This window comes from Panthera leo, chromosome C2 (assembly GCF_018350215.1).
Source record: "Panthera leo isolate Ple1 chromosome C2, P.leo_Ple1_pat1.1, whole genome shotgun sequence".
In the NCBI taxonomy this organism is placed as follows: domain Eukaryota; kingdom Metazoa; phylum Chordata; class Mammalia; order Carnivora; family Felidae; genus Panthera; species Panthera leo.
The window spans coordinates 18,405,882-18,432,227 of NC_056687.1; the positions used below are offsets into that span (position 1 = coordinate 18,405,882).

At 42.0% G+C, this 26,346-nt stretch overlaps 1 protein-coding gene across 6 annotated transcripts in view; it reads left to right on the forward strand.

The window, feature by feature from the left end:
- LOC122198638 (amyloid beta precursor protein) overlaps positions 1-26,346 on the forward strand; it is a 274,909-nt gene that overhangs the window by 42,173 nt on the left and 206,390 nt on the right. For all 6 annotated transcript variants that reach the window (XM_042903331.1, XM_042903332.1, XM_042903333.1 and 3 more), the window contains exon 2: positions 20,395-20,562. In XM_042903331.1, the coding sequence (XP_042759265.1) occupies positions 20,395-20,562 (168 nt within the window). The remainder of the gene's footprint in view (positions 1-20,394; positions 20,563-26,346) is intronic.

A 26,346-nucleotide genomic window follows, 5' to 3' on the forward strand; every position in this document is an offset into this window, starting at 1 on the left:
TTTTGGTATGGTCTACAAAATAATCCCGGGCCAATCTTGACTGGGATGCTTTATCATGCTTCATGTTAATAACTTTTGATAGTCCAGGTATCTTTTAAAAATTAACATATGTATCTGTTTTTGTATCTGCGGGAGGCAAAGTATATTTTGTAGAACTTACATAATTGTACTTTTTACATTACTTCAGTTGGATTAGTTATTTTAATATGTTCTGGGAGAAATTCTATTCGGTTCAACCGGTATTTGGGTGCCAATATTGTGCTAAGTATTATCCTAGAAATATAGAGACGAGTAAGACGTGACTCTTTCACGCTGCAGAAAAGGCTAGATCAGGGTTTTCTTCAACCTAGGGGCACTACTGACGTTTTGAGCCAGGTGATTCTTAGTTGGAGAAGGCTGGCGGAGGCTGCTTGGCGAGTGTTTAGTAACAAAGGCCACACCAAAGTCGTGACAGTTAACTTTCCCTAGAACTTCGAGCCTCTACCCAGAATCAGTTCATGGAGCTCAAAAAGCAAGATGGCTCATGATCTGTGTGGGCTGAAAAGCCCTCCCTGCTAGAGCCGCACCGCACAGCTGAACAGCATCGGAAGGCGAGTGCCAGGTTAAAGCAGCTGTTTACGAAGGTTGGCTTTGCGTGTGGATATTTGAGAGTTTTGCCTTCCTCAGGCCAGAGTAGCTTCGTGTGAGGTACACACTCCCATCAGTCGTTCCCTCTTTAGGAGAAAAGCCAGGCCCCGTGAAACACCTTCTAGCAAATCTGAAAAAGGTACCTCCATTCCAATTACTTAAAATTCTTATTACTTAGAATGATACACCGTGAGCAACTATGGTAATGTGCGAAGCCTGAATCTATATGCCGTCGAGTGTGTGTGTATGTGTGTGTGGTCACAGTTGTGTACTTCTCTTGCTTTCTTTGGACAAATTTGTTTTCTTGAAAAAAATTTTTTTTAATGTTTATTTTTATTTTTGAGAGAGAGCACGAGCAGGAGAGGGGCAGAGAGAGAGAGAGAGAGAGACAGAATCCGAAGCAGGCTGCAGGCCCTGAGCCGTCAGCACAGAGCCCGACGCAGGGCTCGAACCCACGAGCTGTGAGATCGCGACCTGAGCTGAAGTCAGAAGCTTAACTGACTGAGCCACCCAGACGCCCCTGGACAAATTTGTTTTAAAAGTTTAGCTTACATAAACACTCCATGGTTCGATTTCTTGGTAGAACTTAAATCTTTGCAACACTGTATAAAGGGGCAGGGGCAGGGTGTAGCCTTTGTGGCACGTTCTTTCTCTGTTTGAGGGCTGTTCCTCCGTGCACATGCGGGCAAGACTTCCCTGTGGCTCAGGAATGGATTAGTGATGCAAGACTGCGGACCATCCTTTCCCCAGGTTACATAGACACACCGCTCCATGAAGTGTGTGCTAGTTTTGAAACTTAAAATAACTTCCCATCACTCAAGGCAACGACCTGCAGATGGGTTGATCAACCATACTGAGTATGAGAACTCCTGCTGGGATGTGGGGCACACGGAGGTGGTGGCCGAATAGGCTGTTTGCTGATGAACCAGGGAAGCGGTGACTAGAGCGTTTCTTTCCTTCCTCCGTTCCATTGGGATGAACTCGAGTTCTCCAGCATGATGTATTCTGACACCCGTTGAGGTTGGCTGGGAAGGTACTGCAAACTCACCCCCCACCACCAGCACCCCATGCGTTGCCATCCTTGACGTTCACAAGCCTCAGAGTTCTGTCCACCCCTGCTTCCGTTTTCTGCCTTCGCTGCCTGTTTTCCTCATGCGTGCTGTGCTTCTTGGCTTCTCCCCTGTCCCTCACCCCAGGCCCGGGTTCTCCACTATTGCATGGTAGGCACGGTGCTTTGGGCCCATGAAAATATTTCAATTTTTTTTTTAGATGTTTATTTATTTTTTGAGAGGGAGAGACAGAGTGTGAGTGGGGGAGAGGCAAGAGAGAGAGGGAGACACAGAATCTGAAGCAGGCTCCAGGCTCTGAGCTGTCAGCACAGAGCCCGACGCGGGGCTCGAACTCACCAGCCATGAGATCGTGACCTGAGCCTAAGTCAGATGCTTAACTGACTGAGCCACCCAGGCACCCCGACAATATTTCAATTTTAATTTCTTTTAAAATGAGAAGGGAAAGGGGGCACCTGGGTGACTCCATCTGTTAAGCATCTGCCTTGACTTTGGCTCAGGTCATGATCTCGCAGTTCGTGAGTTTGAGCTCTGCATCCAGCTCTGAGCTGACAGCATGGAACCCGCTTGAGACTCTCTCTCTCTCTCTGTCTCTCTCTCCTCCCTCACTTTGTGCTCTCGCCCTCTCTCTCTGTCTCTCTTGCTCTCTTTCTCAGAATAAACTTTAAAATCAGAAGGAAAAAAATGACTATAGTCAGGAATAATATGGTAATGAATCTAGCCTGAATTACAATCACCTTTATGCAAACACAGCCTTAAAACATAAATTTTAAATTTTTTTAGACACAGTTGGGCTGTTGCTCTCTGTGAAATGTGGCGATTGTTCTCCTTTGCTTTGGATATTATTTCAAAGTCGAGGTCATGTATACCTAGCCCTGTCTTACCTTTCACACGTGCTCTCCCTATATTCCTCCCATGTCCATTTTCTGCTCCGGTCTTTGGTCTGCCTACTCCTTGCCAACTCTGTCCATCTCTTCCTTCTCCAAGCCAACCTAGTCACTGCTATGTCACTTTAACACCTTTTTCACTAGTGCACGGGGCCTCCTCGTTTTTGTCTTCTTCGTTCACTTTGTCCACTGAAGTCAGGGATGTTTGGCTCCCCCCAGCCCCCAGGCTTGCATGTGATCGGTACCTGGGAAATGTTTATCTTCATATAAGGCATCAAGCCAGAACTTTCCTGAAACTTAACCCAGGAATCAAATTCTGAAACCTTCTCTGTTAGAAGTGAGAAGGACAAGTATTTGATAGCAATCAGCAAGTGCTGTTGAGCTTAGCTGTCCAACAAATAGTTTCTGTCTCCTCCTTGTAATATTTTCAGGTGTATTTTTTTACACTAGCCTTCACTTTAGGTGTCAGGTTACGTCGCAATCTCTGAGAATCCGTTTCATGCTGCTGAGGGCCTTCCGCTGCAGGAATGTTTTAAATAGTTGACTGGATGCTTTATGAAAGGAGTCTGGCCGCCCACACCGTTTGTGCAAATCTTGGAGTCTAGTGCGATAATCTGATTTTTTTTTTTTTTAAATGTTGCCTGAATTGTAGAATGATACTCCTCTCAGGAATGGGTTACCGAAGAGTCAGGAAATTAACATTGAAGGTTACTGAGCCATAAGGATCACAAGCCACCCTGCTTTTTGCACCCTGTTGTTTTTTTTCTTAGAGGAACTGGAGGTCCTCAAACAAGTCAGGCTGTGGCTGGTACCTGGGAGTTGGTAAAGACAGGCGTGTGGGTGCTGTATTTTCTTTTTTCCGCATTAGGAAATGACTCTCCTGGTGCCACAGTAAAAAGAATCTCATGGGTATCCAAGTTGGAATGTATTTTGTATTGTTCTATGCCTTTGTCAATGATGATGGATTCTACACGCTGGTTATTACTGTTCGTGTTTTTCATGCCAGGCATTCCCTAATGCTTTCCATACTTGTTTATTCAGTGCTTGTATGTGGGGAGAGAGAGAGGCAAGGGGGTCTCAGGTGGACAGTGAGGTACCGATGATTCAACGTGAGACTTTGTAGTTTCAGGATAATGTGAAACAAAAGCAATACGCTTTCAGTATAAACTGTACTTTTGAATTTGGATCTTTTCCCGGGTTGGCAGTCTGTGGTACAGTCCTCTCTCGTGATCCTGGGTGGCAGCAGCCAGCCACAGCTCCCAGGGTAAACGGGGCAATCGCGAGAGTAAACAGCCGATACAATGACAACCATTCTGGTTTTCGCTTTCGGTACCGTGTTTAAGAAATTGCATATGAGGTATTCCACACTTTAGTATGAAATAGGCCTGTGTTAGGCACTTTTGCCCAACTGTGGGCCAGTGTAAGTGTCAGCATGTTTAAGGGAGAATAGACTAAGTTATGATGTTTAGTAGGTTAGGTGTATTAAATGCATTTTCAACATGAGATGTTTTGAATTTACAATGGGTTTATGGGGATGTAACCCCACTGTAAGTCAGGGAAGATCTGTAACTCATCTTGTTTGCGTTTACATTGAAAAAAAAAAAGACTTGGGAATCCTTGTGCACACGCTCGAAGCATGTGCACATTCTCTTCTGCTCTGACAGATAAAACTTAGGTGAATACTTACAGGGGGTACCATCAACTGCATCCTCGTAGTAATAGCACCATTTAGATGTTTTGTCACTGAAATTGACATTGGAAGTAAGTGGAAAAGTAAGGCTCCAAATACATATATATATCTATCTATATATATATAGATAGATATATACACATATATATGTATATCTATCTCTATATATGTAGATAGATATATATACGTATATCTACACACACACACACATATATATACATATACGTATACATATACATATACACATACATATACATATACATATACGTATACATATACATATATATATTCTTTTGCTCCTGGCCTTCTATTGTTTCTGCAACATGTTTTTTAACATAGCCAAGAAAATAGAAACAGAGTCTTCACTTGGCCTCCCTTCAGAATGATTTTCTCCTGGTATTGTAGTTCATAATGTTCTTTATTCTGATAGGAAAGGCAATTTGAACAATTCTCATTGTGAGTCTTGAGCTCCAGAAAGGGAAAGCTTCTTTGAGAATTGCCTTGGTGCCTTATTTAAGAAGGATAATCTGCCTCTGCTTATCAAGCAAATAGCCTGAAACTTAAACGTTGAGTACTCTTCAGTGTTACAACCCTGGAGGAAAAGAAACAATCTTGGCTTACACTAAAAGTGGTAAGTTAACAGACTACAGTTTGAACAATGAGTAGGAATGCTGTTTGAGCGTTATCGTAGCGTCTTCACATCAACTTAATACTCTCTCCGACCTTCTATTACATTTTGCAAAGCGGTTTTCTCCTATACCGAAAGTCCTAGTAATAAAAACACAATAAATAGCACGAGGCTTTTAAGCGGACCGGGAAGGTAGACGATAAGTAAATATTATGCAACTTTGAAAGGAAATAAACCAAAGGGCGTAATGTAAATATCTTCTCTGCATGTTAAAAATAAGGTACTTCATGTTCTCATTCTGAAACAGTTTGATAAATATTCTAAAAATAGCATTAAGTTTAAAGATCATGAATTCCCTGATGCCACTTGACATATAGGTATTCAAATTCTTACCCCGTATAACATGCTTATTTATAATCTTTCTTGGTCCAGCAGACTGTAGGTGGCTTCTTATCTATGGATAAACATGAAAGTATGTGTGAATGTGTATATGTATGAAGAGGTATGAACAGACGTAAATGATAAATATCTGAATTCCTTGGTCTCAGCTTTCACAGAGCAAATTCTTTTATTCCCTCTTCTTTCTCTTCCCGTGTGCCTGATCTCCTCTGAACATGACTTGCTTTAAAGCTGTTTCAAAACACTTTGCATGTAATTTGTTATTTATCATTCTCCCACTTAAGAGCTTCCTTGTTAATTGAAAGCAGTCTACTGATGGTGATGGCCAGTAGGTACCGTTTTCTAGGACACGAGCTCACGGACCCCTGCTAACACATACAAGTCCCTTAAATTTGGCACTTATATGACAGCAGGCCAATGGACTCGAGAGTGTTCTGAACACTCCACCTCAGGCTAGTCGGAAATCAGGTGGAAATGACTTCCTGGAGAGGTTAGCGAGGCTCTGGGGTTGATGTGTGCACCCCTTATCCCCCTGAGCGCTGTTCTGAGAGTGTAGTGTAATTTGAAGGACAGTATTATATCTTTTAACTTACCTACGAAGTGAGCATTTTTGTAAGGAGGAGCTGCAACCTTGTAAGTAGTTTTGTACCATTTTAGTGCTAGAAATTATAGAGCTATTAAAGGAGGTGGATAGTCTGGAATGTACCAGGACAAGATGCGTGTATACTGGCTCCTTCCCTAAGAACAGCCCAAGACCAAAGATCCCATTCACCACCTCTACCTGTTTTAGCTCCGTTGGTCTCTCTGCCTACATGGGGTTCACAGTCGCCTGAAGCCTGACACGTGATAGAGACTGTGAAGGAAAATAGGGATGTATTTCTGGGCTGACAAAGGGTAAAGGAATATGCCCATTCCCTCCCCACCCCCCCTGCCTCCCCCCCTCCGCGGTCGGTCGAATGGATAACTCTAAGATGCAGCCCTGTGGGCATGGCCCTCCTGTACATGTTCTAATTAATTGATAAACTGGCTCCGTTTATAAATCCACAACCTGTTCTGGAAGCTCGTTTTCCATTTTTTCCCGCCAGCTACAGTTTGTTCAGAAACTTCCTGTTCTTTTCTCCCCATCTAATGATGCCTTGGGACTGTTTCTTCTATGCCAAACACGACGAGTGGGGTCAATAATGCAGCGGGAAAAGGAAAAAGAGAAAATAAAAGAAGTAAACGTTTTTTACATTTGCACTCACTTGTACCTTAAGCAAGTTAGCCTGAGCCCTGTGCCTCAGAATATCCATTGCAGCGCTACAGATACAGTGCTATCAATAAAGTCCACTTTAGAGCTGTATCGTTAGACAGTGATGAATAGGGTATTGGATAAAAGATACACATAAGTGCTTCTGCCGGATGATGAGTGAGGTGTCACAAATATCACGTCAACATCCAGAGTCCCGTATCAAAGAGAGAAATGACCCCCAGGAATAGTCCTGACTATTTAGCTTGCAGATTATATGGGGATAGTATATTCCCAGGTAACGTGATAAATTATATCTAGAACTCATAAGCATTCTACTTTACTTGTCTATGTGCACTAAACCCAGGCGATACGGAGGCTTTAACTTCAGGACTTGTTTGGTGCCATGTGGGAGAAATCTGGTATGATCTCAGTGTGAGGTATCGAGTGACATAAGTGCTTGTTTCCATGTTCCCAAACTCCATGGCGTCCTCGTTTTTCTTACACACCTCTACCTTCTTGAGGGGGCTGCTCCAGGCTCTGCGTGGCAAGTATCCACAACTGCTTGTGTTCATACTGCCTGGTGGGGTGTGATCTTCGTGTTTAGTGATGAAATTTGCATGTTCTTTGCTGGGAGAAGTGTAATTAGAACACGATTTTGCATTCACACAGCCACATGTGAAATGTGAGCCAGAAGCCTTGTCTATTCAATAGCCTTAGACTGTTTTCATTAAAATACTTCCCTTTAAAAACCTATTGAGTGAAAACCAAATACATTTAATTAAAAAAAAAAAAAATCTGTCCTTAAACAAAGTGTCATTTACAGAGATACAAAGAAAAAGAAAGAAAAGATTTAGAAGCCCACAAAATCAGATTTAAAGATAGCAGCAATCGATTGCTATCTTCTTAAAAGCTTCGCTGCGTGTATGTAGAGCATCTTATTTACGCCTTAGTTTTTAGCTCTAGGAGATAAAGCAAAGAGAATATGGCTCGTATGCCACAGCTAAGCCATTGTTTCATCTCATCCCTATCTCATATCAAATATTCATCAGGTTCCTGGATATAAATGTGCTGGTCTGGGCCAACGGAACTAATTGAAGTCCTCGCTTTCCAAGACTTGATAAAAAAGACTGAGAGGAAGTGATAGGAGTGCAGTAAGATTAATTAAAGAAAATGGGTAACATGTTGACATGAATATTTCATTACAGTTTTGTTTTTTTTTTTTTCAATTCTGCATTGGCTTGTGCCTGACATGGTTAGGGTGGCACTGTCCAAAAGAAATGTAACTGTGGGGCGCCTGGGTGGCTCGGTTGGTTAAGCGTCGGACTCTTGATTTCGGCTCAGGTCCTGATTTCATGATTGTGAGATCTAGCTCTGTATTGGCCTCTGTGCTGGGCACGGAGCCTGCTTGGGATGCTCTCTGTCCCTTTCTCTCCGCCCCTCCACTGCTTGCACTCTCTTTTTCAAAAATATAACGTGATCACATATGTAATTAATTCTAGGAGCCACATTTTAAGAAAGTAAAGAAACTATTGGAATTAAAAAAAAAATTTTTTTAATGTTTATTTTTTTATTTTTGAGAGAGAGAGAGAGGAGCCAGTGTGAGCAGGGCAGGGGCAGAGAGAGGGAGTCACAGAATCTGAAGCAGACTCCAGGCCCTGAGCTGTCAGCACAGAGCCAGACGCGGGGCTCGAACCCACAAACTGTGAGATCATGACCTGAGCTGAAGTCGGACGCTCAACCGACTGAGCCACCCAGGCACCCTGGAATTAATTTTAATAATATTCTTTTATTTGACCCAATGATTATCATCTGGCATGTAAAAATTATTAATGAAGCAGTTTACAACATAATCTTTCATACTAAGTCACCACAATCTCCACTGGAACACTAAATTTACCTCGAAAAGTTTTGAGAAGAGTTGATAAAATTTACACTCAAAAAGTGGATTTGCTTATTCAAGTTGTAAACATCCTTAGAAGTTTCTCAATAGTAGGACTCATTGGGCTTGAAAATTTTTTAATTTACATTAATTACAGTGAAATCAAATGAAAAATCGAGTATCTTCCATTCAAACAGCTGGGGTTCACCCTTAACCGGTTCAGGGTACTCAACAGTATAGTTAGTCATTTTCTTGAGAACTGTGTTAAGTATGTGGTACCAGAAGGGAGCAAAGGGGTTCGAGGGTACAGGGTAGTAAGGCCCATAGGCTAACAACAGGAAAGACAGCAGAAAAGCAAATCTGGGGAGAGACCAGTGTTCCACAAGCTGTGTGAAGCTGAAATCCAGATTTAGAGGGGGAGGTGCCCAGCTACAAGGGGTTCACAAAGAATTTTGTTTGAGCACAAGATCCTACTGCTTTAACCTTCTGAAAACTTCTAACCTCTTCCACCTTCCCACCCCATGGAGCAGCCTCCTCTGAAACTCTGACAGATGGTTTTCCGTCCACCTGAGTGTCTCCTTGATGAGGTGCTCGCCGTCTGCTTGATGTCCCTTCTCAGCCACTCTCCATCGCTGTTGTCATATTGATAGACTTGTCCTTGTGATGTTCCTTCAGATGTTGGCTTCCAGGTTTATTTTTTCTTCTTTTCTCTAAAGTTGCCTGATTGGGGGGTGCCTGGATGGCTCGGTCGGTTGAGCAGCCAGCTTCGTCTCAGGTCATGATCTCACAGGTCATGAGTTCGAGCCCCATGTCGGGCTCTGTGCTGACAGCTCAGAGCTTAGAGCCTGCTTCAGATTCTGTCTCTGTCTCTCTCTCTGCCCCTTCCCTGCTCACGTGTTCTCTCTCCCTCTCCCCTCTCTCTCAAATATAAATACACGTTAAAAAAAAATAAATTAAAAAAAAAGTTGTCCGATTGGGGCACCTGGGTGGCTCAGTGGGTTAAGCATCTGACCCTTGGTTTCGGCTCAGGTCATGATCTCGTGGTTTGTGAGTTCAAGCTCCTGTAAGGTTCTGCACTGACAGCTCAGAGGCTGTTTGGGATTCTCTCTCCCTTGCTCTCTGCTCCTCTCCTGCGCTCGCTCTCTCTCTCTCTCTCTCTCTCTGTCTCTCAGAAAAATATTTTAAAAATATAAAAGAAAATAAAGTTCCCGAATAAAATTTTGTTTCCCATGTCAACCTTAAAACTAAACCAGCAAAATGGGTTCATTTGGGAATAGCAGAGGCATTGCATCTTGGGACACACCAGCTGTGGCAAACCAAAGGAGATCAAAGGACGGGAACTGTTACTTCATATAGAGAAAAGGGGGCAGTTGGGAGGGGCTGCTTTGAGTAAAAGTCCTTCGAAGGAAAGCAAGAGTTCACAGTGGTGGTTTCTCAGTGGCTGAGCTGGGGAATTTTCTTATTGGCTGCGCTTGTTGCTAGGCAAGGAGAAATTCCTCCTCCTGCTGGGGTAGCAAAGTAAGCTTTTTCCTGTTGGGCATGTGAGGTTCCTCTCTTCCTGTCCATCTGCGATTGAAGACTATCCATAGTGTGTTAGTTAGACCTCTCCTTTCTGGCCTTCCGACTCAGTTTTAAATGAGGTGGCCTTTATTCAATTGCACACCCTCTGGAGGAATCTTTTTTAAAAATTTTTTTAATGTTTGTCTAAAAATGTGCATACGTCCTTGTAGATGGGAATTGGCACAGCAAGATTTGCCATGATCATCTGGAGCCTTGTATTTGTAAAACATAAAAAAGAGTGAGTTAGCTTGTTCCCCCGAACCCCCCCCCCCCCTTTCATTTTCATGTCTTAAAACCTTTGGAAGTTTTTCTTACAGAACTGCTCCCCAGCTGTGCCTTTCCTGTCCTGCACTTACTTCAAAGAATTATTTCAAGCAAAAATACAGGGTATTGTTTGAAAAAGTTTCTACCTTCTGAAATAATTTTGAGCCCTGATTCTATTACTTAGTATTTTAGTATTCCTATCAAATACATGCCTGTATTAGTTTCTGTTGCAACAATAATGGTGCAAAGCCACAACCCACCCCAAAATTCAGTGGCTTAAAATAATAACCGTTTTAATGTAGCTCGGGCCTATGGGTCCACTGATCTTGGCTGAGTTTGGACAGATTTGGTAGAAAATAGTAAAACTTAGGAAATTGAACATGTATAGAATTGTTCTTGTGTCAAAAATGGAGAGGAGTACTCTCTCTCTCTCTCTCAAAAAGAAATGAACATTAAAAAAATTAAAAAACAAAACAAAACCGGGGCACCCAGGTGGCTCAGTCAGTTAAGCATCCAACATTTCGAGGTTCATGAGTTCAAGCCCCGAGTCAGGATCTGTGCTGACAGGTCAGAGCCTGGAGCCTGCTTCTGATTCTGTGTCTCCTCTCTCTCTGCCCCTCCCCCACTCTCTCTGTGTCTCAAAAATAAGTAAAACATTAAAAAAAAATTTTTTTTTAATCCAATGGAGAGGAGTAATAGAATTTAAATGTTCTGTGTTGCATTATGTACTGAACGCTCATGTGCCCTAGCTGTCAGAACTAGTAGAAATTATACTGGAAAACTGTCCATTTGTTATCATCAAATTTCTTCACAATGAATGTCATTCAAACCAGCATCTGTGAGAAGCCCAGTTTCAAGGTCTTCCAGCTGGTTAGCAATAGGACTTAAATGCATTAAGTCTAGAATGAGAATTTAACGAAGCACTGTCATGTGAAATTTCCTTTAATTGATCTCCATCAGTAAACCACGTGTGTGTGCATGTGTGTTTACTGCTATCACTGGCTAGCTGCATAGTATGTTTATATACAGCGATATGCATATATCCCTGAAAATATAGATGAAGTAAGGTAAGGATGGATGTGCATACGTTAACAGTTGGAATGTTGGGGATTCTGGGCCCCTGCTTTGTAGATTCAGTTGGCTGCTTCCGACTTAAGGAAAGAACAAATTTAGGAGGAAGTTTTCATTTGCATTTCAAGGGAGATTCCAAACATTACGCTAGGTTCTAGTAATTTAAATTTCAGAAATGCAGATTAAACACTTACACTGTGGATTTGCTCCCCCCTTTTTACTTCCTCGAAGAATAATCTTTTAAAAAGCCGGTAACAAAGAACCAGAAAATATTACTGCCATCGTGGGAAAAAGTTGTTTGAAAATAATATTCAAGATTTAAAAATAAAAAAGGCTTTGAGAACTAGTAGAAGGGATGCCAGCTGGCTTAGTATGAAGAAAAGCAAGCATAGGCTGTAGAGTAACAGACTTGATTAGACTCCTAGGCAGGTTTTGAGCTTTTCTGATTATTTAAGCAGATGTGAAAGGGACTATCTCGGTTTTTCTCAGTCAAATGAGATCATGAAAGGAAAGGCCTAAGTAGATGCTTTGATTTTTGCCCCTTCCCCTTTTCCTATCTCCCGGCTCACAAGGTCAAGGCTGATAAGACAGCAATGCTGAGTGAAAATAGTATAAAGATGTGATAACTGTGTGTTTGTTGTCGGGTGACTATATAAAACATACCAGTGAAACTTACAAGGAAAGACTGAATTAAAGGGATAAACGATTTCTACATCAAAATGACCTTAGAAAGAATTTTTGAGGGGCGCCTGGGTGGCTCAGTCAGTTAAGCGTCCGACTTCAGCTCAAGTCATGATGTCACAGTCCGTGGGTTTAAGCCCCGCATCGGGCTCTGTGCTGACAGCTCAGAGCCTGGAGCCTGCTTCCGATTCTGTGTCTCCCTCTCTCCCTGCCCCTCCCCTACTCATGCTCTGTCTCTCTGTGTCTCAAAAATAAATAAAAACATTTAAAAAAAATTAAAAAAAATTTTTTTGACTATTACCAATGTAAGTACATTAGACAAATATAGGGCATAGTATATATGATATATATAAGCATGTGGTCTAAATATACTACATATCAAATATAAAACATTTACTGTTTGGGACTAAATGGGCATTAATTAGATAGTTATTTTTTAGGCATATAGTTTGATTGCCATCTATGAAGCGCTATTTTTTTTTTAATTCCAGTATTACAGCTGTTCTAGACAATGGACATCACTCTTTCTTGGGCCTGCCTAAAATTCATGCTTTAAATGTTGATAATTTAATTTGGTGGGTACTGAATAGCAAAGGTTTCTGTTGAGAGAGCTCCTGATACTGGCCACAAGCAGCAAGAATTATTTACTGGACTTGCTATGAAATGGAAGGGGCTTGGGGCCTGGTTTAGAATATCCGTCTTTTGGGCAGAGAGAAAAGCTTGATATTGTCAAATGACAAAACTAAAACATTTTAGGTTATGAGTTGGATGTCCTTCAAAAGAAAAGAGCCCATGAATTGGGGGAGCACTGTGTTCCCAGGGATTTGGGGAAAGAAAGAGTTTTAAAGAGCTTTAGAAGAGGCAATCCGGAAACAGGCATAATTGGCCGAAGTGGGAAATTTCCTTATACAGCTAGCAGGTCCTCTTTTCGAAGGTCAAGTAAACTAGCTAAAGCTTAGTTGGCACCTTGTGAATGGTGTACGTTAAAATTCCCGGACAGGTGTTTTCCCTTAAGTGCCGGCTGATGTAGGTTTAGATTTGTGCTGTGGGCCCCAGCCACTGGGGTGGTCTCCATTGTGTGGGTCCCTATATAAGAATTAACTTTACCATATCAACAGAGATGATGTACTCATCAAAGAGGGATAACTTGTCATTTGAAGCCAGGTCAACAGTGTTCCAAAAAGAATGTCAGATTTTGGGGTCCCTGGGTGGCTCCGTCTTTTAAGCGTCTGACTCTTGATCTCAGCTCAGGTCTTATATCAGGGTCGTGAGTTTAAGCCCTGTGTTGGGCTCTGAGCTGGGCATGAAGCCTACTTTAAAAAAAAAAAAAAAAAAAAAAAAAAAAAAAGTCAAATTTCAAGGAGTGAAATCTGCAGATTAGTTCTCAGAAAGAATCTTTTCTGTCTTGCGGCAAATCATTGTTGGCCTGAAACTGGAGATCTGAAATAATTGTGCAGCAGACGGTGGGTGTAATGAATTTGTCTACTCTCCACACAGGTAAATCAAAACTGTGTACAGTTTCTCTAATCACATTTCGTTTTTCTGTATGCGTTGACTGGCCTCTCCATTCTTTCCCCCGGCAAATACATGCACCCACACACAGGGGGCAAAAGCTAGGAAAATTTCAATTTTCTGTTTTAATTTGAGAGTCATCCTGGTCATGTAAACAAAACCTTGATGGAGTAGGCCCAACCCCCACCCTTTGGTCTTCGTGACACTGTGGCCTCAGATGAATCCTTATCAGAGCCTTTTCCTTCTCTTTAGAATTGGAATGGGTGATTTTACAGATTCTTCAGTTCTAGGAATCTTAATTTCAATGTCCCGTTGCCCTGTTTTAGACACAAAGTGGGCAATTGCGGATGTTATGGTTCTGCTTATGATTTTGGGGGGGGTGGGCATTTCAAGGGAATAGTCTTTTCCTTTGGAGAATGCGAATTTGTTTATGTTAAGTGTAAACGTACTGCGTTTCCCCTTGAAAGTGGTTCACTCTCACATCCCCTCGATTGTGATTCCTAGGGAACAGTTATAATTACATTGAACATGGAAAAATCTGAATGTTTTAAAAGTAAACTTAAAGTAATTTTGTGGGGTATAATTGAGTTATGCCCAGGTTAAGGGAAGACTGTGTTTACGTGAGGAAACCTTGCATGTGATTGAAATGGTATCGCTGCGTGCTTTTAAAAAGATACTGTACAAGAATCCGGGGCCCCGGGGGAAATCGTGAACTGATTAAATAGGACGGTATGAGGCTGGCCATTCAGACCAGTGAGAAGTCCGTTTAAATGCACAAACCAGATGGTTTTCATTAGCCACAACCCCTAAAATTACATAAATCCACGGATGCAACTAAGCTATGGATCCCTGCCCTCTTCTTGCCAAGCAGGACTTTTCAGCCAGCAAAACAGAGCGTTCCTTGTTCCCTTTCCCTTTTAGTCAGGACTGCGTGGGAGCATGTCTGCCAAGCCAGCTCTATAAGGAATTTTGATCTCCTTGATGATAATAGAGAAACTTTTTTGGGAAAGGGAACACCCAGTGTGAAGACTGCAGGGGACCTTGTTGGAGAAGCTGGCTTTGCCCTTGCAAAGTGCATCAGTTCTTGGTGTAGGTTTCCAGGTTCACCTCCAGGGATGGGCTAAACTAGGTAAATATGTTTCTTTCTGTTTAATTTCCCCGTAAGCGCTTTTAAACCCCTTTTCTAGCTAACTTGCTTTGAAAGTCCATTTTCACTTCAGTATCAGTATCCTATATATTAAGGCCCTACAGTATTTTTCTGGTAGCCAAGGATTGTTTTTAAAAGATTTACAGCATTTTTAGGTCATTAGGTCTCTGTAGTTCAGACATTCTGTAACAGGCTGTTGCTTTTGAGGCAGCGTGTGGACGCACCTTTGTTTTAGCCAGTTATTTTGTTCATTGTCACTGAACACTGTTTTCCCATGGGAAAGCGTCTCTGGTCTTATGATGTCACTGGAAAGTCATTCCATTTACAAGAATTATCTTCATTTTCAGTCTCTCAGAAATGCGTGCACCACGAATGGCCAGTTATGCCAGGGTTCCAGTCTTGTAGGTGTTACCTTGGATTTCCACGAAGTAACCTTAAGTTACCCTAGTGTTCAAATGAAAACAAAATTAAAATATAATCATTATTTAAGTGGCTGTATTTCCCATCTACTAGAATTTTGTATTTCTTTTCTGTTTAAAGTAGTAAAGTTTTTTTTTTTAATTAATTAATTATTTACTTTGAGAGAGAGTGTGTGCACATGCAGGGGAGGGGCAGAGAGAGAGGGGGAAGGAGAGAGAGAGAACCGCAAGCAGGCTCTGCACATCAGTGCAGAGCCCGACATGGGGCTTGCACCCACAAACCTGGAGATCATGACTTGAGCCAAAACCAAGCTTTGGACACTTCACCGACTAAACCACTCAGGCACCCCAAAAGGAGGAATATTTATTTTTAGGATGACTTTGACAGAATATGCATTTTCACTGGCAGCAAATGACTTCCTCTGGGACCAGATGATTTCAGTTTTAAGACTGCCCATGTTAACAGGTCCTGAATTGGACCTTGTGAATAATAAGCCACTTTTTAAGGCTTCATTCAGAAAAAGGGATTTGAGTAAAACTGTCAGGCCCTTAGATGATGGCTCAGTATTCTCTCCTGTGTGACCATCTTGGCTGGCGATGGTTTCCCTCTGGCTGGATGCCAGAGAGGGGACTGCTTTTGGCAGCCGGGCTTTGTTTCTTAAATCCGTTATTTAATGCAGGTGAGGATCCTTATGGGTCGTTCTTCTTTTAATTAGCAGAGCCAGGAAAATGTTACTTAAAACGTGGAATTCTTTGCAGGTGGGCTTCGGTAAGAAGAGAAAAGCTTCTTGTTCTGTTTGCATTTCCCAGCTAATTGCTGTGATCTCATACACAGCTGGTAGGTATTGCTTTGGGAGAGAATTTTTGCCCGAGAAACGTGTTTCTGTGAATTGAGTATTAATTTGTGAAGGGCCTCTTGTAATGTCAAATGTAACAGATGTATACATACCGCCAATTTTGTAATTTCTAGTAAAATAATTTGCCCTAATTATTGAGGAATCAAAGTTTGGACTATTAAACAATGTCCACCGTCAGCAAATGGAGCATGTTAATGGTCATGACTCACCATAGTTATTTTTTAAAGTTAACATTAGATCTCATCTGGGGGCATGTGGGTGGCTCAGTCAGTTAAGCATCCGACTTTGGCTCAGGTCATGATCTCGTGGTTTGTGAGTTCAAGCCCCGCATTGGGCTCTCTGCTGTCAGTATAGAACCTTCTTCAGATCCTCTGTCTCCCTCTCTCTGCTCCTCCCCTGCTTGCTCTTTCTCTCTCTCAAAATAAACAAATGCATATTAAAAAAGAAAAAAGATTAGATCTCATCTAATGGAAAATCCAAAAGGAACTGAAACATGTATCTTCTGGCCTTAACTGCCGTTGTTCAATGAAAGAGATCATAAGGCAATTAAAAATGTTTTCCAGTAATATGATAGAGCCATAATCCATTCATTTGAGATGTGAGAAAGATTACCACCATTTGGTAGTGGGCTTGTGCAAACACACACTCTGATGACATCAAAATAACTATAAAGTCAGAAAGAGGGAAGGATGACGAAGTGCAGAATGGAATAAAAAAGAAGTCAAGGTAGGAACAAAGGAAACACATCTACTCAATGTGTTTGTCCCGTAGGATGACGTTGTCTCAGCCTGCCAGGGACTTTCCCAGTTTCAGCACTTAAAAGTCTTGCATCCTGGAAACCCCACAGTCCCAGGCCAACTGGGGTGGGTGGACACCCTGTTGTCAAGGCAAGGACTTGGCCTGATTTACCGCTTTGTTCCCAGAACTAGTTCAGTGCCTAGCACGTGTTGGGTCCTCATAAAGAAATGTTAATTGCTGTCCTTTACAACTGTTGTGGTTTCATTGGAGTCGCCTCTCTGTAGTGAGGGGTTCGAAGAGATCATGAAGACTTTTGTAAGGAAGGTAGAAGAGAAGCGACCACCCCCCCCCCCCGCATCTTTAGGAATGTCTTCTGCTATGGAATTGAAGGCTTGTGAGTTAGTAATGGGTTAATCAAAGGGGTAAGGAGACCTCTGTTCATTCCAACAGAGGCCGAGGGAAAAGACTCACAAGGAAGAATTCGTCAATGGCAAAGAAGTTGAAAAGCAACAGGTACTGAAGAAAAAGCCTATTTGGTTTCTGCAGAGGTCCTATGCAAGCTTTGAGAAGGCAATCTGAGTTGATGGGTGGAATGTAAAGCAGACACCAGGGGGTCTACGGGGCAGGCGAGAAGGTGGTGTCAGTGAGTGTTGAAATCACCAGCTCATATAATTTGTTGGAAGAAATGGGAGGAAGATAGTTCTTCTAGAAAAGGGACAGGGAAATGACGGCCCATTGGCCGAATTTGGCGGACTGCCTGCATTGTAAATACAGTTTTGTTGTAAAACAGCCACACCCATTTGCGTGTTGTCCGAGGGTTGAGTAGTCACAGCAGAGACTGGCTCACAAAACGTAAGATATTTACTATCTGGCCCCCAGCAGAAGAAATTTATTCACCCTCTGCTCTGGAGGATAAGAGAATGGAGGAAGTTTTGTGGGGTTTTTTTTTTGTTGTTTTTTTCTTTTGTCTGTTGTTTGCTTTTTTCAGTAGAGGAGATCAAAGGCTATTTGTGGATGCCTCATGGGGCTGGGAAAGAAAGAGCTTGTTAGGTATCTGCTGCTGTGTAGCCGGTTACCCCAAATGTAATGATTTAAAAAAAAAACAAACATTCAGTCTCTCAGTTTCTGTGGGTCAGGAATTTGGGAGTGTCTTCTGGGTGGTTCTGGCTCCAGGTTTCAGTCATGCCAGCCAGGACTGCAGTCGTGAAGGCTTGATGTGGCTGTAGGCTGTTGACACGGAGGCCTCGGTTCCGCATCTCATTACGTGGGCCCCTCCGTAGAGCTGCCTGAATGTCAGTACGACATGGCAGCTGACCTTCTCCCAACGCGAGGGATCCCAGAGAGCAAGAAAGACGCCGGGGTGCCTTTTTTGACCTTTCCTTGGAAGTCATATATGATTTTTTGTCATATTCTATTTGTTGCACAGACAGACTTCTACGCATTAGGGGATAGCACTGACAAGAGCTTGAACACCAGGAGGCAGGGATCCTTGGGGGCCTTGTTGGAGGCCGGCTGCCACAGGGAGAGAAAGTGGCACTGAAGTGTTCTTGAGGAGAAGGTACAGAATGAAGGGCACTTTTACTGGCGAGGATGTAGAAGCCTGTAGTGAACAGATTGTGGAGAGTCTGAGGTACAGAGAAATTTTGAGCCAGCAAGGGGGAAATTCAATAAAATAATTACCAACTGTGCTGGGGGAATCAATAGTCTCTCTGTTCAGTTAGAGATAAGTTACCAAGATTCTGCTAAGACTGGAGATCTTGGGGACAAGGAATGAGTTTGAGCAGAGTAAAGTATCATGGGGAATCCAGTGGTGATTTCATTACTAGACTGTACATGCCCTGATGGCGAGACTTATATTTTACGTATGAATAAGTAAATTTTATATATTAAAAATATCTTTATAACCTTCATAGTCTCTAATACAGGGCCTTACCTATAGGTGCCTGATTATTGTCTGCCTTTCTTGCAGTGTCATTATCTTCCTCCTTCCTTCAATAAAATTGGCAAAATTTGTATTCTGATTTTTAGAATCAAGGTTTTGAACTTCCTGCTATGCCCTCAGGAAAGCTGTGAAACTTAAGTTTGTGGAGCATTCTCCTTAGACTGCTTTTTGCATCTGTTGGAGAATGAGCCTCCCAGGTTCCGGCTTGGAAATTGTGGGAGGTGTGCAAGGGGCCCAGCTCTTCTTGTTGATGACCCGATGCCGTGACCTCAGCTGCTGTTTTGTTCCATCTGGCAATGTCGAGGCCAAATTCTGTTTGGTATGCCTTACAGAGTACAATTAGACATGGAGAAAATGTTACCTGAAATACGATTCTAGAGATTCTGCCAGGAGCTCTTGCACTCAGGTCTGTGATGGGTCTCAGCTGGGTTCAGTGCAAGATTGTTTTTTCTTTTTTAAACAACAGATCTTCTGCTGTGGTTGGACAAAATATATATGAAGATGACTAGAACGGACAGATGTTTGATCTATTTTTACATTTCTGTGGGAAGAAATGTCAAGAAGCTATTTCTTAACTGAAATCTCTCAGTGCAATTTTAGTATTTTGTTTTTTATTCCCTCCTGTGAACAATTTTTAGAAATGATACGCTTTATTATAGAATCCTCCAGTCCTTGGCTGCATGAATGGCTTCTGGTGGCAGTTAACTCTTCTCGACACGGGTCTCACACGCTTCCTCAGCAGCTGGCTTTAACAAAGGAGGAATTACTTTGCTTAATGTGTCTTTTGATTCCCTGGTTTCAAATAACGCTTTTTACTCCTGTGGATTTATTTATTTTTTTTATCCCTCGCTGTTATCTCTCTTCTTGGCGTTTCAGAACGTCCATTTTCCCTTTTTAAAATATTTATATGAAAAAAAATATTTTAATGTTTATGTGAAGGTAATACAGTAGTGCACAGAAGGCTTTGGAAATACAGAAGGGCAACCTTTTCCTTTATTTTGGGCAAATGGTATATTGCCTCCAGTGGTAATGGCCAAGACCTACTAAGAGCTTACTACACAGCAGATACTCTGACAGTCTCGGAGAGTCTGCATCCTTCCATAGCAAAGTTGGGGAGATGAGACTCCAGCACCCTTAATCTATTCTTAAGACCTGAGAGAGTGATAACCAGAGAATATTCGGGGGAAAACCATTGGAATGGCCGACATATTCAGTCCCATTTGTGCATGGCAAATCCTACAGTAGTTTTTATGTTCAAACGATCATAATGTCCACTTGGCTAGCTAATAAGCACACTAACACCATGGCGTCTGCTCCAGGAGGCACTGTGCAACCTTATTCTTAGACCTGGTCATCAGGCAGGGACTTGGCATTGTTCTTTGTGTGAGTCCGTTGGAGATGATTAGGAGAATACGGTTTCCTTCAGGGTGATTATATTTATTTCAGAAAAACACCTTATTTTATTTTCAGAACCTTTTCAGGAGGCACGGCAAAATCTGCTGTGGGGAATCGCATACACTTTTCAGTGAATACATTCTTCTCCATCTTGTTAATTCCTGTGTTTCAGTGTGAAAAAAGCACTATATTGTAGGTGGCTGGAGATAAAGGTAACACACATTCTACTTAACTCAAAGGAACGTTGAAGGCAAGGCTAATCCCTGCTTGGAGGAACCTCCGAAAGCGAGAATAAACTATTTTTGGTACCTCTCTGTGCCAGGTTCCTCTTTACCACCCTTCCCCAAGCCCATCCGCGGAGCTGTGGATTTGGATAACTAACCTAAACTTCTTTTTCTAGGTGCCCACTGACGGCAATGCTGGCTTGCTTGCGGAACCCCAGGTTGCCATGTTCTGTGGCAAGCTGAACATGCACATGAACGTGCAGAATGGGAAATGGGAGTCCGATCCATCGGGGACCAAAACGTGCATCGGCACCAAGGAAGACATCTTGCAGTATTGCCAAGAAGTAAGTCCCTTCTGAGAGCCAGCCATTCTTGTGGGATCACACGCGTTCGGTGTTTTGGTTTTTTTTTACTTTAACTTCTTAAATATTTATGTTTTGTCTCTTGCAGTAATGATCTTGGTTCCTAATGATCCACTATACTATTTTTTTTAAGTTAATTTATTTTGAGAGAAAGAGACTGAGAGAGCTAGTGGGGGAGGAGCAGAGAGAGAGGGGGAGACAGAGGATCCCAAGCAGGCTCCGTGTTGTCAGCACAAAGCCCAATGCGGGGCTCCAACACATGAACCCTGGGATCATGTCCTGAGCTAAAAACAAGAGTTGGGCGCTTAACCAACTGAGCCACCCAGGCGCCCCTCACTATGCTACTAATATATTTACTTGCTTTGCCATATATAATATGTATAAATTAAAAAAAAAAATTAGGATGTCAGGGGCGCCTGGGTGGCTCAGTCGGTTGGGTGTCCGACTTCGGCTCAGGTCATGATCTCCCGGTTTTTGAGTTCGAGCCCCACGTCGGGCTCTGTGCTGACAGCTCCGAGCCTGGAGCCTGCTTCGGATTCTGTGTCTCCCTGCCTCTCTGCCCCTCCCCCACTCGCTCCCTCTGTCTCTCTCTCAAAAATAAGTAAACATTAAAAAAAATCTTTTTAATTATGATATATTACAACCATCAATAAACCAACTGAGTAAAGTTTAAGATATCTTGGCACTCCATTTATCTTTAGAATGTATCTCACTATGACTTTACAGATTTACAGATAATGTTGTGGGTTTTTTTTAAATTTATTTATTTATTTTTGAGAATGAAAGAGAGCTTGAGGGAATGGCAGAGAGAGAGAGACACAGAGAATCCCAAGCAGGCTCCACACTGTCACCACAGAGCCCGATGTGGGGCTCCAACTCATGAACCATAAGGTCATGACCTGAGCTGAAATCAAGAGCTGGTCACGTAACCAGCTGAGCCACCCAGGCGCCCCAAGATAATGTATTTAAAAGTTGGTAGAATTAATTTTCCCTATTTATGTTACCAGTTTGGTGTATTTTACTTCTGTTTATCTTCAATTTTAGTTTTTCCCTCCTTATTAATTTTATGTCTTGAAAACGTGAAACATTCACATTGCTAAAGCTTAGAAACTCTTAAAAAGTTGCCCGTGTCCTCTGTTGATAAACATTTTCATTGTTCCTGATTTATCCTTATAACAAAGAAGGATATATGGTTTTCCTTCTTTTTCTTATAAAAACGGTGCTTTCAGGAAGCATTCATAAAGATTTTCATCCTTTTTGTAATTTCTCTAGTTTACTTTCTATAATTGTATAGGGTATTCTTTCCTTATTAATTCAGTTTAAAATAACTGGAGTCTGGGGGTGCCTGGGTGGCTCAGTCGGTTAAACGTCCAACTTCAGCTCAGGTCATGATCCCGCAGTTTGTGGGTTTGAGCCCCACATCGGGTTCTGTGCTGACAGCTCAGAGCCTGGAGCCTGCTTCCGATTCTGTGTCTCCCTCTCTCTCTGCCCCTCCCCCGCTCATGCTCTGTCTCTCTGTCTCTCAAAAATAAATAAACATAAAAAAAAAATTAAAACACTGGAGTCCAAGACATTTTATCCCACGCTTCCAGACAATTACCTATTCTAGGTTATGTGGCTGTTTGTGTTTTAAGAACATTTAAAGGAATCAGTCTTATGCCTCTTGGCAAAACTTCCTTATCCTTCATAGAAACAGCAGATAACCTGGCAACATTTTCTTTGTTGTATTCTTTTATGTACTAGAAAATTTCCTTTAGTCTTTTTGGATCCAAAATGAGTATTTAATGAAGTATGTGTACGTGTGTGTGTGTGTGTTGTTAATAATATTTGTATTAAAATATGTAACTTTTTACATATATACACAATTTTTTTGGTAGCACTCCAAGGAAGGACAGTCTCTAAATATTAACTCTTCTGTTTTGAGAAGCAAAACTGCATCCATATCATCACAATATATTACATATCAAGTCATTTGTATCTTGAAGAAGTATGAACCATGCTGTAAAAGGATAATTCTTCTAATTTAAGTAAAAGTCACTAATATTTAAGTCTATTATATTTCTTATTAGAAGCATTTATTAAGGGACACCTGGGTGGCTCAGTCGGCTCAGGTCTTGATTTCACGGTTCATGAGTTCAAGCCTGGCGTTGGGCTCTGTGCTGACAGCTCAGATTCTGGAGCTTGCTTCAGATTCTGTGTCTCCCTCTGTCTCTGCCCCTCCTCCACTCTCTCTCTCTCTCTCTCTCTCTCTCAAAAATAAATAAATGTTAAAAAACTTTTTTTTTAATTAAAAAAAAAAGCATTTATTAAATAGGGATTGATAAGAAATTAACTTTTGCCCGGATATGGCATTTCTAAAATATACATTTTGGAAAAATAATATTCATATTCTATGAAAGAGTTCCTCTTTGCATTTTAAAAGTCATCCTCTTGCTTTATCACTCTGACCCTACATCTAGATTCTGGGTTCCTTGCTGGAGCCTCTGTGCTGTTAAGTAAGTATGCTCTAGTACAGTTTTGTAATGAGTTATGAGTTGGATAAGTTGGAACTCTGTGCATGCTTATAGGTTTTTCATATCATTTCACTTCTCTTGATACACATAGAGATTATGCATTCGGAATGTTAGATTAATTTTTTTTTTAAAGGCTAGAATTCAGACTCAGTTAATGATGTTGACCACATCATCTTTTTCGGTTGAATGGCTAATTGATGCACGTGTCATAGTTTGCGTCTAAAGTTTTCCTCTGTTACTGCCACTTCTGAGTAATCACATGCTTTTGCATTTGTATGATGACCCTATAAAAATTACTTTTCATGACCCTGAGAACAACCCTTATTCGCTCCCACACCACTTAGCGATCCCACTAATGTCTAGCTTCACTTCTTGTCTTAGTCTGTTTTTTGTTCCAGGGCTAAGCCACAGGGTAGTTCTTCTGGGTCCCAGACTTCTGGGTCCCAGATTGTTGTGGCTATGGGACTGGAGAGTAAGTAAGCTTCTTGGTTGTTTCTCGTTTGTCTCGCAATTCTGGTATGATTTGCCTGTCTCACCTCACTACCCACAGAGGTCTTCTAAAATGATGTGCACAGGCCAGAGACTTAAGGTGGTTTAAACAAACATTAGTCCATAGAAGTACGAAAGGGCCAGAACCTCGGACTTGTGAGCCTCTTAATGAATTGGTTTTTCTCCATAACAGCAGGAAGTCATTGGAAGTATTTATTTATTTTTAAAGAAGGGGAAGGACTGTAGGTTTGCATTTCAAAAAGTCATGCTTTGTCACTCTGACCCTATATCTAGAATCTCAGTTCCCCACTAGATGCTGTTCAGTAAGGTAACCACTAGCCACATGTGGCCGTTGAGCATTCCCAGTGTGGCTAGTCCAAACTAATGTGTTCTGGAAGTGTAAGATAAATACTGTATTTTAAAGATTTACATGAAAAAAGAATATAAAATGCCACATTAATTTCATATCCATTTCATTTTGAAATATTTTGTATATACTGACTTAAACATCATGTGTATGTTTTTAAATTGTAAATGCTATGTTATTAAAATGAATTTCACCTGTTTGTTTTACTTTTTAATGTGGCTACCAGGGAATTTAAAATTACATAGAAGTATATTTCCATTATATTTCCAGTGAACTGTGTGGCCGTCCCCGCTGCCTCATGCTGCTAGTGAGTCTGGGCTTTAAGGGTCTCAAATCCCATCATCTGCAAGTGGGAGAGGGAAGCAGAGGTGAGGAGTCCCCCCCAGACCTTCCACCAGAACCTAACTGGTGATTGGAAATCAGGGAGGAAGGCTTGTTTGGGGGGCATTTTTAATACATCTTTCATTAGAAATATTTTATCGCAAGGGGATTATATGAATACCTTTTGAGGGTCCAATGGTCTCTCGCTCCCTCAAACATGTATCTCTGGGCGCTAAGGAGGTTGTGATACGTGGAACACATGACTTGTTCTTAAAGGGGGATCTAGAGTGGGGCGCCTGGGTGGCTCAGTCGGTTAAGCGTCCGACTTTGGCTCAGGTCAGGATCTCACATTTTGTGAGCTCAAGCCCCGTGTCAGGCTTTGTGCTGACAGCTTGGAGCCTACAGCCTGCAGCCTGCTTCGGATTCTGTGTCTTCCTCTCTCTCTGCCCCTTTCCACTTGCGCTCTCTCTCTCTCTCTCTCTCAAAAATAAATAAACATTTAAATATTTTTTTAAAAGGGGGATCTAGGGAGAGAGAAAGGCTTGTGGAATACTTTTAGCAACTTAGAAACCGACAGTGTTGATGATGCTAATACCAGCTAACTTTTACTGAGCATTAACAAGGTGCTAAGCTACCTTGCTAAGTGCTTGCTCTCATTTTGCCCTTATGATGCCTCTGGGGAAGAATCTGGAGAAGAATCTTGCTAAATTGCACCATTTAAGGAGAACAAGTGAAAGAACGCCATCCAGCCAGCCATCCAGCCAGCCATCCGTGGAGGAGGAGCAGTGGCCAGAGACCTAGGAACAGAACTAGGAGCTGGCATGTGCAGGAAGTCAGGCCAGGTTAATTTCTACATGAAGGAAATGATAAGTGCAAGTGTGATGTAGACCAAAAGGCTGAAGTATAAGTTTTGACAGTGCAAAAGCTTGGCTCTTGCAAAATGAACACACATCAAACATTTTATTCAGTTCATTAATGAATGAGGTGACCTGGAAGATGCTAAAACTGGTTCAGATTGACCAGAAGAGATTTAAATTCCTTTCCCAACAGAGTTCATGTGCAGGGCTACGAAGGGGACCCATCTGACTGGCATTGCATGGGACAGGAAACATTTGCACTGCTATCCGATGTCTACATCATCTACCCTTACAGAGCTGTAAAATAGCCCACTCAGTAGCAGCCGCAAGTTACTCAGAAGAATACACCCTGTAGAATCAGAACTTTCTCCTCCTGCCCCTGGCTCTCAAAAACCACACCTGCATGTCACTGCTGAGACACCCAGTAATCTCTCTTGCCCATCTCTTTTTTTTTTTTTAGTTTTTTTTTTTTTTAACGTTTATTTATTTTTGAGAGACAGAGACAGAGAGTGAGTGGGGGATGGGGGTGGCAGAGAGAGAGGGAGACACAAAATCCGAAGCAGGCTCCAGGCTCTGAGCTGTCAACCCACGAAACTGTGATATTGTGACCTGAACCGAAGTACGACACTTAACCAACTGAGCCACCCAGGCACCCATTTTTCATGCCCATTTCCAAGTCACAGGTATTGTTTCGCAATAGAACAGTCTTTTAATTGGCATACAGGTCATTGTTGATCTTTATGATAACAATTTCAGTGGAAGAGCCTGGGACAGGTCAATTTGCAAGAAGTTACAGGAAGAATAACATGAATGGATGGTGAGGACATCTGTGAACTCTTTGAGGAAAGACCTAGAGGCAGAGAGCTTGAGGGCAATTCAAGGAAAAGAGAAAAGGCTTTGTTTTTTGTTGTGTCTTTGGTTTTTTCTTAAAGGGAATTAACTTAAAAGCCAAGAGAAGCCTAAGCTAAACTTAGGGGGGAGGGTAGATGTCCACTAAAAGAAAACTAGGCTCAGGTATCTATAGGAATCAAGTAGGGATGAGATCCAGGGGATAAGGCGGAGTCTTAGAAGAAAGAAAAGATGGGAAAATTGTAAGGGTGGGTTAATTAGGCAGTTTCTGTTGCCAGGTGACAGAAACCCACTAAACATTTTACACATGGAGAATATTTTGGTTGGACCAAAAAAGCAGGACCTACCTGTGTATCAGTTACCGTATCTA